General features: G+C 39.6%; 2 protein-coding genes across 2 annotated transcripts in view; both read right to left on the bottom strand.

Moving 5' to 3' along the window:
- Positions 1-288: 288 nt before the first annotated feature.
- On the bottom strand, positions 289-10,423 carry LOC306882815 (prosaposin-like). Its single transcript, XM_079437728.1, has 14 exons — positions 10,236-10,423; positions 7,692-7,825; positions 7,531-7,605; positions 7,327-7,452; positions 6,314-6,499; positions 5,483-5,626; positions 5,321-5,377; positions 3,004-3,156; positions 2,620-2,712; positions 1,906-2,083; positions 1,650-1,813; positions 1,320-1,400; positions 1,128-1,235; positions 289-1,012 (listed from the first exon to the last, which is right to left on the bottom strand). The coding sequence occupies exons 1-14, from the start codon at positions 10,267-10,269 to the stop codon at positions 977-979; spliced, it is 1,569 nt and encodes a 522-aa protein (XP_079293854.1). The 5' UTR covers positions 10,270-10,423; the 3' UTR covers positions 289-976.
- Positions 10,424-14,708: 4,285 nt separating this feature from the next.
- The window catches only part of LOC306882818 (small ribosomal subunit protein bS6m-like), a gene marked incomplete at its 3' end in the record, with an annotated part of 444 nt that continues 191 nt past the window's right edge, over positions 14,709-14,961 (bottom strand). Inside the window, exon 1 of the mRNA XM_079437731.1 lies at positions 14,709-14,961. This exon is cut by the window's right edge and continues 191 nt beyond it. Coding sequence (XP_079293857.1) covers positions 14,709-14,961 — 253 coding nt within the window.

Here is a 14,961-nt window from a genome sequence, read left to right as displayed (position 1 = left end):
TCTGCATTTCTCGGGCGCTGATCTTTAGGATTCCTACTGAAATAACTGAGTTTAGAAATCTCACAGAGCAACAATAAATGGGACGGGTTTTAAGCAAACTAAATGATTGGAAAAGTCCAGTTTACATCACCAGAAAGACATTGAAAATTACAAGGTCAAAAACTGTTTTTAATGCTCAAGTTTCATGCACTTTACCAAAAAAAAAAAAAAAAAAAAAAAAAAAAAATTAAATTCCAGAGCTGATCAACTGACAAAAAGGGGTTTGAAAAACTTCTGAAACATGGAGAATGGGGTTGAAGTTGGTTTTATTTAATTTTTTTTTAAACAAAAGGCTGAGTCTGAACCGTGTGAAGCACAAGGATAAAATCTGACATTTAGGTAGCAGTGGCTGATCACTCAGTTAGGATCAAATGAAGAATGTCAACATCACTTCCCCTTCAGATCATTAATACACACAAAATGACAGTTAAAGATAATTGACTTCCATTAGGACCAAAAGTGTCACCCATTAAAAACAAAGCTTTAAATCACTGGCCTTGCAGGTAAAGAGGGAGGCAGGGATAGAGTATCCAAAGCATTTCATCATCATTCTCAGGGGTCTTCTGATAAAGGCACAATCTATTTCCATAAACTCATGCCCTGTAGCATATTTGAAGAAACCAACATTGTACAACTAAAAGAATATTAATTCTAAAAACAAGTCCCCAAAATAGCGCAAAAAAAAATTCAGTTTCAGTGCAAGTATTTCCCCTATATCTACATATATCTGCCATTCATATCTCCCTCCAAACCCCTGCCCCCTCAAAATACATGTCCTTGCAGTAAAAGCTTTCTTTCCCCTGAAACAAGGCTGTTAAATTAGCGGTGACAGTTCAATTTCAAATGTCACAAAGAAAACCCAAATATTGATTTCGAAACAGAAAAGCAGCTCTACAGCAGTTCTCCTTTAGTTTCCCAAGATTGTTGTGCTCATCCTTTAGCTCCACACGTGACGCCTGCAGTGATCCAAGGCCTGCAACACACAAACACAGAAGCTTCATTTACATCACATCCCATTATTGATGTGCAGTACAACATTGGACTCAAAACAGAGTAGTCTTCTGTAACGCCAGAAAGACAATACTCACGTTACAGCGAGAAGCGGTTTCCACGTTCTTACACCAGAATGCTGGTCCCCAGCTGCACTGCTCCAATCCCAGCAGCCTCTGCACTGCCTCAGGACATGCTCCCAGCTTCTATACACAAAAAACCCCAAACAAACTCAGTCAGGGATCATTTGATCACATGATTTGAGCTGGAGTGCGCAGGGTAAATCTTACCATGCAGACAAAATCAGGATCCAGCGTCTGGAGCAGCAGCTGCACCAGCAGAGGCTCATACTGCTCAATGAGCTGGTTACACTGCAGGAAGGAGAACACACTTAGACATTTGAACCATTTCCTACAGGAATGGAGGAGTTGTCAGATTGAGTCGGTTTCTAGAATTCAAACAGTAAACTGGAGTTTGCTTGATGCAAGGTTACACAATGTGGGAAAAAAAAAAAAATCTGCAATGTAATTGGCTTATTGCATATGATCTATTGTTGGATGTATTAAAAACATGAAGCATGGATGTAAGCCGGGTGTCCGTTTACTGCAAGTGTGACTTACCTCATCTCTGACAGAGTCAGGCAAGAAGTTGCAGACCTTCAGCACGGCCTCTTCGATCTCTGCCTGAGTGGCGTTCTGCTCCAGGATCCCGTCCACATAACGCACCGCCATCTTACACACGTCACAGAAGCCGCCCGCCTCAAATTGTTGCTTGTCCATAACAGCTGCAAGAATAAAACATTAAAAATGCATCTCACACATCTAGAAAGAGAGGAACAAATGGAACGGTGAAAACAAAAGTATTATCAGCACTTACAGACATGGCTGACCCCACTGCAGAGAGCGAGGAAAGAGCAGATGGTTTTGGGATCGGCCTCCTGCACAAGCAGTTCAATGATGGCCTGGCCGTAGGTCTCAATCAGGTCCTTGCACTGAGCAGTGAGTGTGGAGGGTAAGAGGTCACAGACTTTCTCCACAGCCTGCACAATCTCTTCCTGAAAAACCAGTGTCAGCACACATTTAACAGGGGAACTTATAAAGGTGCAAATTCATATCAAGTTCTCCAGACATGTCTGAGAGCGAAGAAACAGTCACAATGTAGTTCATCTAATTAGACCTTGCTGTCAGTACTATTAATATTGAAATACAGTTGAGTATTGTTTTTAATTCTAGTATTTCATAATGTGAAGCCAAGTCTTGCATCAGTGCAGATATATTTAATATAATAATGAATTTTAGTTTGAGTGAGTCGCATCACAACTAAAAAGAAAAATCCACTGCAAGCTATTGTTTGCTGACTGGAAAGAGCAGGATGCATGCATTATCCTTTCATATTTATATACTTTCTCTTCTCTAAATGGAGAAGGCCTTAGTCTATCAGTCCCACCTGCTGCTATGTTTGTCTCACTGGCTTCAATCAATCTTTACATCTAGCGGTTGATGAAAACCCACACATTTGAACAGATTCAGGCCAGACTGGCCCTTACGTTTTTACTGACAACCAATGGAGAATCAATTCGTTTACTCTTACCTCAGATGTGTGATCCTGAATAATGCCCTCAATTTCCTTCATCACAAACTCACAGATGGCACACTGAGGACTGTCGCGTACTCGCACCAGATTCTATCAAGACCGAAGCACACGCATCAGGGAAACATCCTGCATTTACGCAATTTCCCAACTAAAGCTTCATTTGAATGCCATTTACAGCCCATAACAGCGGACCACATTTTAGAGTCATTCAATTAAATTTATATGGTCAAATCAGAGGATGAAATTGAAGAAAGTTTCCACTTTATGACGTGTAAACATACATAAAGTATCACATTTAAAGCCATTTTAAACGCTCAAAAACATTAAACTACCAAATACACAGATTCAAATGAAAACAACCGAAGCTACACGCTTTTGTACCTTAGCAGGATTGCTTTTGACAGGGGTTTCAAGTTTAGTTGCAGGGAACATCTTGACAGCAGGGATTGATTCGGCAGGCATCAGCTTCTCCATGCGCACAGATTTATTCTGAGTGGAGCAGAATCCAGCACGAGAGCAGATGTCCTTGGGTTGCTGCAGAGGGATTGCAGACAGTGAGTAATACAGCACCGGTTACACACGATAAAGGCAGGATGAGCGGAATATTAGGCATGCACTGACTAATACGTTTAAGCACCATCTTTCTGGATTACATCATGCAGCATCCATTGCCTCACACCTCTGATTAACCAATTACTCATGATGCTGCTCCACCTCATGCCCACAGCATCCAACATCACCCTGCTGCCATGCATGCAAGCACAGGATGTGCAATTATGATCTGATGAATGGCAAAAGCTAATGGTTCAATTAAAAAAAAGATCCAATTTAACGCTTTATAACATGTTTAAATGAAAATGGTTTGAATGTGAGCTCTCAGGATGGAAGTTAAAGATTGTTCCAATTCCGAATGATTAATCTGTTCTTTGGTCACTGAAGGAGTCAATCAAAAGCAGATTCAAACCCACATACAGTCTTTTTGACCAATTAATTCAGAAGAACAAGCTCAAGAGCAATTCGTCTGCAATGCAAACACTCTGGTCACAAAATGTTTTAGTTCAGCAAGTTCTTTTTACTTTCTACTGAATGGACTTCAGGAAACACTGTCAATGGAATGCTATATGTCTGGGGAAGAATGTACACAGAACCAAAATAGCATAGAAATTTGGTTGGGGAAATTCTAGAAAGCTGGTTATATGACATACGCAACAAGTTTGTAGACAAGTAAAAAGATAACTGCAAATTCCGGTTCCAAAAACTGGAGTAACTTTCAAATTAAGTAGCCATATCCCAATTTATGAGGGTCCAGGCTTTACTATTATTAGATCAATAACTTCACAAAAAAAATACAAATCTACATCGCTATTTTAGGTGTGCTGCTTTGGATCCATTTCCATGTTACTCCAGGATTTGTCGGTCTGATGCAATGTCTTTGTGTTCTTGGATGTCGAATGAGCAGCGTGAACGTTTCTGGTTAAAACCAAGAGTTTTGGGTTTGTGACAGCAAGTTTAACCCGGATTTATTTTGTTGTTGAATGAAACCAGTAACAAAAGAAGCATCAGCATAGTTTCAACCCTACTCAGTATTTTTATGGGTGATGGAGGTCATGATAATGGATGATCGGTCTGGTACTACATCTACACACAACATGAAATCCTCAGAGTTAGGGCTATTTTAAGAGTGCGTGAGTGGCTAGTCTAACAACAGCACAGATTAGCAACGGTCAGTGTTAAGATTAGAAAACAGCACAGGTGATTTGCCACATGACAGACAGATTAAAAGGCCCAAACTAGGATGAGACTAGCAGCTCAGAAAAACATACCTGCTCCTGAAGACCAGAACAAGCAAACCGCAAGAGGAGGGAGAGATAAAAAGAAAGAAAATGAAGGTGGGTAAAGAATTAGAGTTGTGGATTAAGCTGGTAGAGAGTCTTAACAGGAAAGGGAACAAAAGCAGCTTTGTTCACTTGACTGACAAAATCTGCAACAAGCTCTCCATATTAAAGGGGTCATATTTTCAAATACGTTTTTTTTCCCTCTAAGGTCTACTCATAAGTCATTGCTGCAGCAGTCACACATCAATTTGTGATCATTTTCCACCCTCTGGTTGACCCTTTAAACGGGATGTTTTAGTTGCAGTCGTTAATACAAACCTCCTCCCTGCGTGTGAAATGAGATACAGCTCTGAGCTGCTCCTTTACTCATAAGTTGTGGACACAAACCAAATAGTTTTTAAACCCCCTTATTCTTCAATACGTGTGCCCAGTTTCTTCTGCACCAGATGTGCAGTTTAAAAAAGGTCAGGCATCCTCTTTGAAGGAGCCTAGTGTTATAAATGAGGCTGAGTGCTTCACAAAGCCAGGAACAGCAGAGTGTTTGACTTACTCGCATGTCCCTTTTATTCCAAAACGGCAGAACCAAAGGATAGCTAATTATTTACTTTTATATACACACATACACTACTTCCTCGGTGACTGGGCAGACCACATTTCTGAACATCAAACTCACATTGCTAAACATCATCCTCAAGCTCACAAATTGTACATTAATTTTATTTCTCATATGACCCCTTTAAAACTCACTGTGGTGTGCCAGGAGGAGAGGAACTTGAGCACCCATTTTGGTAATGGAGGATGGAAGAATGAAACAGCTGAAATGCAGACATAAGACATCCAAAAAAGATGCAAAAATCACTTACCATAGACATAAGCTGTTGAAAGACCAATGGTCCATACTGGCTGATGTACTCCTTGCACTGTTGAAGAAATGAGAGATAAGACCACCATAATTGTCCCACACATGCAATGCACAAAGCATGGCATCTTAACTTTGAGCACAACTAGTAAACTCAGGTTCTCACCATATCAGACATGCCAGGTCCCAGCAGCTCACACTGGCTCTCCACCCGTGCGAGCAGAGTGTTGATAAATGAGGAATTGGCTTTGGCTTCCTCCTGAGTGTCAGAGATGAAGGTAACACAGTCCTGGCACACATCTTCACCAGTCTGCAGACAGAAGAGCACACCAAGCAGTTAGGAAACATACAGGATGAGATAAATTCAATCAGAAACACAAACATAGTGACACCATAGTAAAATATCAAGTTCAACATTTGAGTCAGGGTTTCTACAGATATGAACAAGTTAAATAAGACTTTAATACCACCTTATATGAAATTTAAGACCTAAACCTGTAATAGAAATACACATTACATATGTAATATTTTAGCATTTAATGTAAAAACAACAAAACATCACCGTCAAAAATCACTTACGCTAGCTTGCGGTAAATCACTTAAGAGTGTCATTGAGTCATTCAACTGATTGGTTAAAAATGTTGAATCATTCAGTAACAAAACACTGCTGAGTGTATCTTGGAGATTGTGCAAGACTTCTGCAGTGACTTTACCATTTTCGTTGGTGAAGTAGGACAAAACAGTAAATATTTTGTCTAAAAAGCAAGTACTTAACTAGCCTACTTGTTTATTGATCTAAATCATAAGAATATTCAGCAAAATATCTCCCTTGTCATGGTATGTTACTTAACTAGATCATGTTATGAATAAACTAAGCATTTAGAATTTTAACCTCAGCGTGTTTCTGAGTTTCTTTGGGTGCTGTTATGCTTGTTTTGAAGTCTCGCAAAGAGACCCCTACCCCCCCCTAAAACATACAGGTGTGTGACAGCTTCACCTGTTTGGGGGTCTCCTTCGCATTCTCTTGAGGGTAGAGCAGCTGAGGGATGTTCAGCAGGAAGGGGTTGACACGCTGGGTTAGGTCCACCTTAGGGATCTCATTGGACATGAGCTGAGCTTTAGCCAGAGCTTCCTGCTGGGACACACACAGGCCCATAGCACTGCACACCACACCGGGGTCATCCTGCGAGGTGACAGGAACACAGAAGCATTGTAAAGCATGATACACACCAATAGGATCTGCAGCCGATTACATTTCCCCCCTTGCTTCAATTCTTTAAAGAAGACCATGGCTGACGATGTGAAAGACTCTTCCTTCCCATAGATCCTCATCATCAATTACACAAAGGCTGCTTTGTGGATAGCTAACCATCTTAGCGGCACTAGACCAGTCTAGGCAGACCAAAGCATTTAGTTAGAGTAACAATTAAAGCACTTAGTTTCAGATTTTACCCACTAAGATTATTTTATTTCATGATTTTGATGGTGAGAGTAACCTCTCTAAATTGTGGTTTGATCAATTTTTCACCGGCATGTTTGAATGTCACTGATTTGTCGCTTTTACAAAAGCACAAATTGCTAAAAAACAACTATTTGGTGGGAAGTAATGAATATTTTCTACTGTAGCACTGAGTTTAACAGTCATGCCATGACTGTCATTTTTTAATTATCAGCATTAACAAATACGTTCATAAGTACAGTAGTACTTATGATTCTGGTGTAAACAGAACTTAAGGAGAAAAATGTTGTCTGTGGTCAATACGCCAAGACGCCTCATTATGCCTTATGATCAAATAAGTGTTAAAAATCTATACAAAGTTATTTAATATTAATTTTGGACTGGAATCACAAATTGTTCATTACGTTTGGAACAGCATGTGTGCCTTTCTGCTCCTAAAGACCTTGTGTTTGGTGACACCATTTTCAAAGCTTTTCATCACTACCACCAACTAAAAGGGGAATTGTGTTACTGAATTACTTAAAGGGAAGGGAAGCAAGTATCCAGCTCACCAGCTCTCCTTCGATGATGCCCATCAGAATGGGGAAGTAGTTGTCAACAATCTCCTTACACTGGTCAGCCAAGCCCTCGTCAGGGACCAGCTGACAGGCCTTCTCCATGTATCCAAGGAGTTCGCTCTAGATTCGACACAAGAATTTGGACTTTGGCCTCCCATAAAAAGTACTCAAAACTCTAGTGCTATCATGCCAGCATACCTCAGTGGCATTGTCCTTCAAAAGCTGCTCCACCACCATCAACACCTCTTTGCACAGATCACATGGCACAGATTTCTGCAAGAAAGGAGGTTATATACACTTCGAGCTCATGAATTATGCGCTGGCATACAAAAGCACTTCTGAGAACCAGGTCAGCGCACCATCTGAGGCTTGTTCCACACGTTCTGTTGGCAGTGTTGGACGGCACCACAAAGGGAAGCAGTCTTGGCGTTCTGGCACCAGTAGGGGGGACCACGGGCACACTGCTCCGTACCCAACAGGGGACTCGCCACGGCTAGAAAGAAACAAGAGAATATAGGTTAGATATGTATAGAACAGACACAATGGTCACACAGACATGCAATGGCCCAGTCAAGCCAGCAACTACACAGAGCAGTACCTCATTTCTTATCTGATCAGAGATGACACTTCACATGATTCATTTTAAGTAACATTACCGTTTACTGTATTCCCGCCACTGAATAAGGAAGCACCATCTATTCAGCAAATCACAGTCTTTATTTTTTCTACAACCAGGTGACCAATAACAGGTTACTGAAGTGTACCACTGTAGAAAACGCATGATAAATGAGATTGCATTCATTGAATTCCAATCAACAGTTAAATTTGAGAAGCAAATCATTATAGCTGCCAAAATAGGCTAAAGTATTTTGTTTTCATTTCACAATCAGACTTTCCACACAGAACTGGTATTGAAACCATTAAGATGGCAGAGCAAAGCTGCTTTGCTTTATAGACTGAAAATGGATATGGAGAGGGATTTCTTTTTTTTATGAACCTGCCAGTGCATGTAATGTGTGGAAAGTCCCCGAACCTACCAAGACAGAGCCAGTTAATATTGATTTCACCAAATACAACGCTTAAAATAATTAAAAAATTACAACTTGCCCTGAAATGAGCGGTCAAACCTGCACTGAACAGGCTCACATTCGGTGCCTGCAGATTTCGAGTTCTTGCCTAGAGCTGATAAGAAACTACTAGTTTCACAAACAGGCTGGCAATTTAATCAGACATACATTTTAAAGAATCATTCATTCCTCCTACTGCTCAATCAAAAAAAAAATATTCCATATTTGCAGGCAATATCATCTGACTTATGACAACCACTGACAAAAACTACAAGCAGTCTTATGATCCAGTGTCTGTTTCCACCAGCTCAGCATCAACCTCCGCAGCTGACTGCACAAAAGACAAGTTGACAACACCCAGACGCAAAAGAGCAAGTGCATTTTACCAACTCACTGACACAGTTTTACTGTAATGAATCATGACTCAGAGATACCGGTTTTCTCTTCCACCAATGAGTCAAAAAAATAAGTGCCATAACTAAACTTTAAAAACATCCCTAAAGTACTAAACTCTTAAAAAAAAGCAGGCAAAGTACGCTACTACCGAAAAACACATCCTTGTGTTAAACAGCAGACTCTCACTTGTGTTTTGCCACTCCATATAAAATCATATCGAGAGTCAAAACCAAGGCAGAAGCCACCTAAATAAAAGCATAAAGTGAGAAAGTGCACACTAAAAAGAAAAGATTATGGGAAAGCACTATGCCATAAACCCATGGCTCAAGAACTAGCTGTAAAGCGGGGTCATTTAGGCTACTTTGCATGATCACCGTGTTAGTAATGAGAGTGAGTTTTGATCCTACAAACAATAACCCTTACATTTTACCAGCACTTCTGCTAAATACTAGAGGAGAACAAGACGACTCACCTGCTACTAGACAGAAAACAGGCAACTTAACATGGGAAGGGGTAGTTTCAAAAGCATGTAAAGAAGTGACAGTTTTTAAATTGCACATACAGACCAAAGTATGAAAGGCCACATCTATGCCTTCACTAGCAAAAAAAATATGCAAAAAACTATCCTTTTTACAAAAAGACGAAGTGAAATTGTGATAGTAATGGCAAACGCTAAAGAGGAACGCAGAAGAGGATATGGAGACTACAAGTGTAGCAACAGATCCGATCCCTGGAAGTACGAAGAGGCGTTATTTTGACGCACCAAGCAACCTGGAGACAAATTACGCAAATAATTAATCAGACACCAGACAAAAGCAATAGATAAAGACCAGTTAGAGAAGCAAACAGGTATCGGTCACTGGGTCAATATTCAGACCTCTATCAGAGAAAGAGATAAAGCTGATGAAATCATCTTCATCGATCAAGCACGAGATGATGAAGGTTACATACAAACTGATGCGTCATGACGCGGAAACAATTCGCATTAAATACAAATGAGATTTGAGTTCAAGAAATATAATAAATAATCAGTTAATCCGACTGTTTCACGCAAAAGATTCGCCGGCAGATAACTATTAACATAGACAGTCATGTTAGACCAGTCAAAAACGTGTACGAAAACACATAACTCGAATAAATCACTTTAAAGAAACTGTTTTAAAATAAAAAAGGTCATACTTGACTTCTTATGGGCGCTGTTGTTTGTAAAAAACACAGTTAGCATTAGCCGGTTAGCACAAGACGCGACAGATTGACTAATACACAATATTATTACAGTCACTATCAATATATACGTTAATTCTGTCCAAGACAGCTAGAATAGATGTGTTACGGTGCGTCTATATTTAAAGATAACATTTCCATGCCTGTCAGTAACCTACATATTTACATTAACTGCAGCTATCCCACACTCCTCATAACGAGGTCGAAATATATTACCCGTGGAGATGAAAAGCAGCGTGAGAAGCATCATGACTCGAGCACAGGCTTGTCTCGAAGTGCAGAGAGGTGTTTTGAGTCTTGTCCGTGTCGATGGTAGAGGTGTTTATGCTGCAGTGACTCGCCTGGGTCTCGTGATGAGGCTTTATACTGAGTATATCACTGCGCATGCGCGAGGGGCGAAGCCTTCATACGGAGGATCTCACTGCGCATGCGCGAGGGGCGAAGCACAATCAAAGCTCTTATCGTTTGAACTTTGTATTTTTTATTGTATTTTGGAGTTTGACATAATATTGATGTGATTTATGTCTTCCTTTATATATAACTATAATAGCTATAATAGTCAAAAGCCCAAATAATACAAATACATTCAATATTATACACATATTTTTTTCCTGTTTCAAAAACCTAAATTATAAAAATATTTCTGGGTTAAAAAGTGTACGTAATCCATTTAATGAATTATTGTATCAGTCATAACATGCTCTGCTAGTGTCACACATGTTTTAGTTTGGACATGACATTCTCTGGAAGTAACTTTGAGGATAGATACCATTATATATAATTATAATTTCCACTTGAAAATATATCAGAGTACCATGGTGTGACTCTATAATGATCTAATATATATATTTAAAATGCACTTAGAACATTTACCCTTGTCTTTTTACTTAAAAAAGCTCTTCTAAACAATACTTGTGTTTATTATTTGTATTCTGCTGTTTCTTTGTTCTTATGTACTGAGAAATTATTATGATGACTGTAGTTGAATAAGCTAAGAAGATACTATCTTAATGTTATAGAACTGGTTCATTCCTACATTTAGACTCAAATTGGTTATAGTAGGTTTTCAAGAATAATAATTCTAAGCTGTAGATTGTGAGTTTAACTTGCTTCATTTCATATTAATGTTTCTTTTATCTAAAATATTTTTATCCCAAAATAATGATAATACTGAAATTAACTGTAAAATGTTACATGACTCAGTTCTAAATACTGAATATATCAAATTAATGACAAGTTGGTAGATGGAAGATTTAAAAACAATGTTTTTAAAAATATTTTCTCTTTAATTTTAACCTATTTATATAAGGGACTCTCAAAGATTATAAAACTCTGTTGATTACATTAGTTAAGGCCAACATCTCTATAAGGCAGATGAATAAAACCACAAAAACAAAGCAGGCTTACAATCCAAAACGCCATGATAACAGACTGAGACAAAATAACTTTGTATTTCAGCATCTTGCTTGATTTGATTGGGGAGACAAGAATTTACTTATGGCACATACGATAGCACAACTACCATCATCATCATCAACGATAACAACTATCGATTCAAAAATCACAAAAACTGCAACCAAATTGGTGACTTTGAGCTCAAAAGCATTGAAGAACTAACTTCAATTTATACATTTTTGCAATGACTTTGACTTGTGATCATCATACAGTGATATAGCAGCCATATCACCCTGCAGCCCAAGACCGGTTGCTCACTGAAGCTAAGCAGGGTTGAGCCTGGTCAGTACCTGGATGGGAGACCTCCGGTGAAAACTAGGTTGCTGTTGGAAGAGGTGTTAGTGAGGCCAGCAGGGGTGCTCACCCTGTGGCCTGTGTGGGTCCTAACACCCCGGTATAGTGACGGAGACACTATACTGTCAAAATCACTGTCCTTCGGATGAGACATTAAACCGAGGTCCTTATTCTCTGTGGGCATTAAAAATACCAGGATGTCTTTTGAAAAGAGTAGGGGGGTAACCCCGGCAATCTGGCCAAATTTGCCCATTGTCCTCTGACCATCATGGCTTCCTAATCATCCCCATACACTGATTGGCTGCACCACCCTGTCTCCTCTCCACCAATAAGCTGGTGGGCGTTCTGGCGCAATATGGCTGCAGGTGGATGCTGCACACTGGTGGTGGTTGAGGAGATCCCCCCCCCCCCTTCTATTTAAAGCGCTCTGAGTACCCAGAAAGCACTAGAGAGAGGTGTAGTTCAAAACATTAACTCCAATAAAGTCCAAATACTACTTCATTTATAGTACTGTCAAACGATTAATCGCATCCAAAATAAAACTTTGTTTACATAATACAGTATGTTTATATTTATTATATATATATATATATATATATATATATATATATATATATATATACACACACACACATACATATACATATACACACAGTGGATACGGAAAGTATTCAGACCCCCTTCAATTTTTCACTCTTTGTTATATTGCAGCCATTTGCTAAAATCATTTGTTCATTTTTTTTCCTCATTAATGTACACACAGCACCCCATATTGACAGAAAAACACAGAATTGTTGACATTTATTAAAAAATAAAAACTGAAATATCACATGGTCCTAAGTATTCAGACCCTTTGCTCAGTATTTAGTAGAAGCACCCTTTTGATCTAATACAGCCATGAGTCTTTTTGGGAAAGATGCAACAAGTTTTTCACACCTGGATTTGGGGATCCTCTGCCATTCCTCCTTGCAGATCCTCTCCAGTTCTGTCAGGTTGGATGGTAAACGTTGGTGGACAGCCATTTTTAGGTCTCTCCAGAGATGCTCAATTGGGTTTAAGTCAGGGCTCTGGCTGGGCCATTCAAGAACAGTCACGGAGTTCTTGTGAAGCCACTCCTTCGTTATTTTAGCTGTGTGCTTAGGGTCATTGTCTTGTTGGAAGGTAAACCTTCGGCCCAGTCTGAGGTCCTGAGCACTCTGGAGAAGGTTTTCGTCCAGGATATCCCTGTACTTGGCCGCATTCATCTTTCCCTCGATTGCAACCAGTCGTCCTGTCCCTGCAGCTGAAAAACACCCCCACAGCATGATGCTGCCACCACCATGCTTCACTGTTGGGACTGTATTGGACAGGTGATGAGCAGTGCCTGGTTTTCTCCACACATACCGCTTAGAATTAAGGCCAAAAGTTCTATCTTGGTCTCGTCAGACCAGAGAATTTTATTTCTCACCATCTTGTGGTCCTTCAGGTGTTTTTTTGTGTCTTGCACTGAGGAGAGACTTCCGTCGGGCCACTCTGCCATAAAGCCCCGACTGGTGGAGGGCTGCAGTGATGGTTGACTTTCTACAACTTTCTCCCGTCTCCCGACTGCATCTCTGGAGCTCAGTCACAGTGATCTTTGGGTTCTTCTTTACCTCTCTCACCAAGCCTCTTCTCCCCCGACAGCTCAGTTTGGCCGGACGGCCAGCTCTAAGAAGGGTTCTGGTCGTCCCAAACATCATCCATTTAAGGATTATGGAGGCCACTGTGCTCTTAGGAACCTTAAGTACAGCAGAAATTTTTTTGTAACCTTGGCCAGATCTGTGCCTTGCCACAATTCTGTCTCTGAGCTCTTCAGGCAGTTCCTTTGACCTCATGATTCTCATTTGCTCTGACATGCACTGTGAGCTGTCAGGTCTTATATAGACAGGTGTGTGGCTTTCCTAATCAAGTCCAGTCAGTATAATCAAACACAGCTGGACTCAAATGAAGGTGTAGAACCATCTCAAGGATGATCCGAAGAAATGGACAGCACCTGAGTTAAATATATGAGTGTCACAACAAAGGGTCTGAATACTTAAAACCATGTGATATTTCTTTTTTAACAAATCTGCAAAAATGTCAACAATTCTGTGTTTTTCTGTCAATATGGGGTGCTGTGTGTACATTAATGAGGGAAAAAAATGAACTTAAATTATTTTAGCAAATGGCTGCAATATAACAAAGAGTGAAAAATTTAAGGGGGTCTGAATACTTTCCGTACCCACTGTACATATACAGACACGTGCATGTATATATTTAAGAAAATTTTTTTGTTAATATATAAGCCTACATATATCCATATATAATAAATTATATGAATATAAATATATACATGTAATTATTTTCAATATATATATATACTGTATGTGTGTATTTAAATATACATAATAAATATACACAGTACAGTACACACATATGTGACCCTGGAGCACAAAAGCAGTCAAAATTATCCATTTTTCTTTTATGCCAAAACTCATTAGGATATTAAGATTATATTCCATGAAGATATATTGTAAATTTCCTACCGTAAATATATCAAAACTTAATTTTTGATTAATAAAATGCATTGCTAGGAACTTAATTGTGATTTTCTCAATATTTAGATTTTTTTAGCACCGTCAGATTCCAGATTTTCTAGTTGTATCTCAGCCAGATATTGTCCTAACAAACCATTCATCAATAGAAAGCTCATTTATTCAGCTTTCAGATGGGGTATACATTTCAAAATGGACTGGTTTTGAGTTCCATGGTCACATATGTGAACAAAAACATTTATTTTGGATGCGATTAATCGTTTGACAGCATTACTTAATTTTGAACATTCTGTCCATTTTTTATTCCTAGTTTCTTTTTTACTCTCTAAAATCATCATTCCTACCTTCTAAGTAAAAACAGATCAGGAAAACACAATGATTCTCACGTTTATCTGGAAGCGGCACTCTTTGCTCTCTCAGCTGGTGCTCCACAGCAGTGCGCCTTGGGAAGCTCGGTGTCTTTCTTCAAAACTGTGGGGCGCAGCAGGTCGATGTCCCGTTCAAGGTGATCTAGCAGCTCGCTGACGATCTTCGGCGAGGCGTGGAAGTCGATGGAGAAGTATCCTCCGTGCGTGTGGCGAGAGTCGTGTTTGGAGATCTTGTAGGGCAGCCTGCGCTCGCCGAGGTTCTCCAGAGCCCGG

The sequence above is a fragment of the Barbus barbus genome (assembly GCF_936440315.1).
Source record: "Barbus barbus genome assembly, chromosome: 16".
NCBI lineage: Eukaryota > Metazoa > Chordata > Actinopteri > Cypriniformes > Cyprinidae > Barbus > Barbus barbus.
This window is presented reverse-complemented; position numbering and strand designations above follow the sequence as displayed.

Coding starts and splice junctions, on each gene's coding strand:
- LOC306882815 (XM_079437728.1), bottom strand. CDS start 10,269: ATGATGCTTCTCACGCTGCTTTTCATCTCCACGG. Junction 1,814..1,905: donor CAGTGGGGTCAGCCATGTCT/GTAAGTGCTGAT, acceptor TTATTCTTGCAG/CTGTTATGGACAAGCAACAA. Junction 1,236..1,319: donor ATCCTGATTTTGTCTGCATG/GTAAGATTTACC, acceptor TTTTGTGTATAG/AAGCTGGGAGCATGTCCTGA.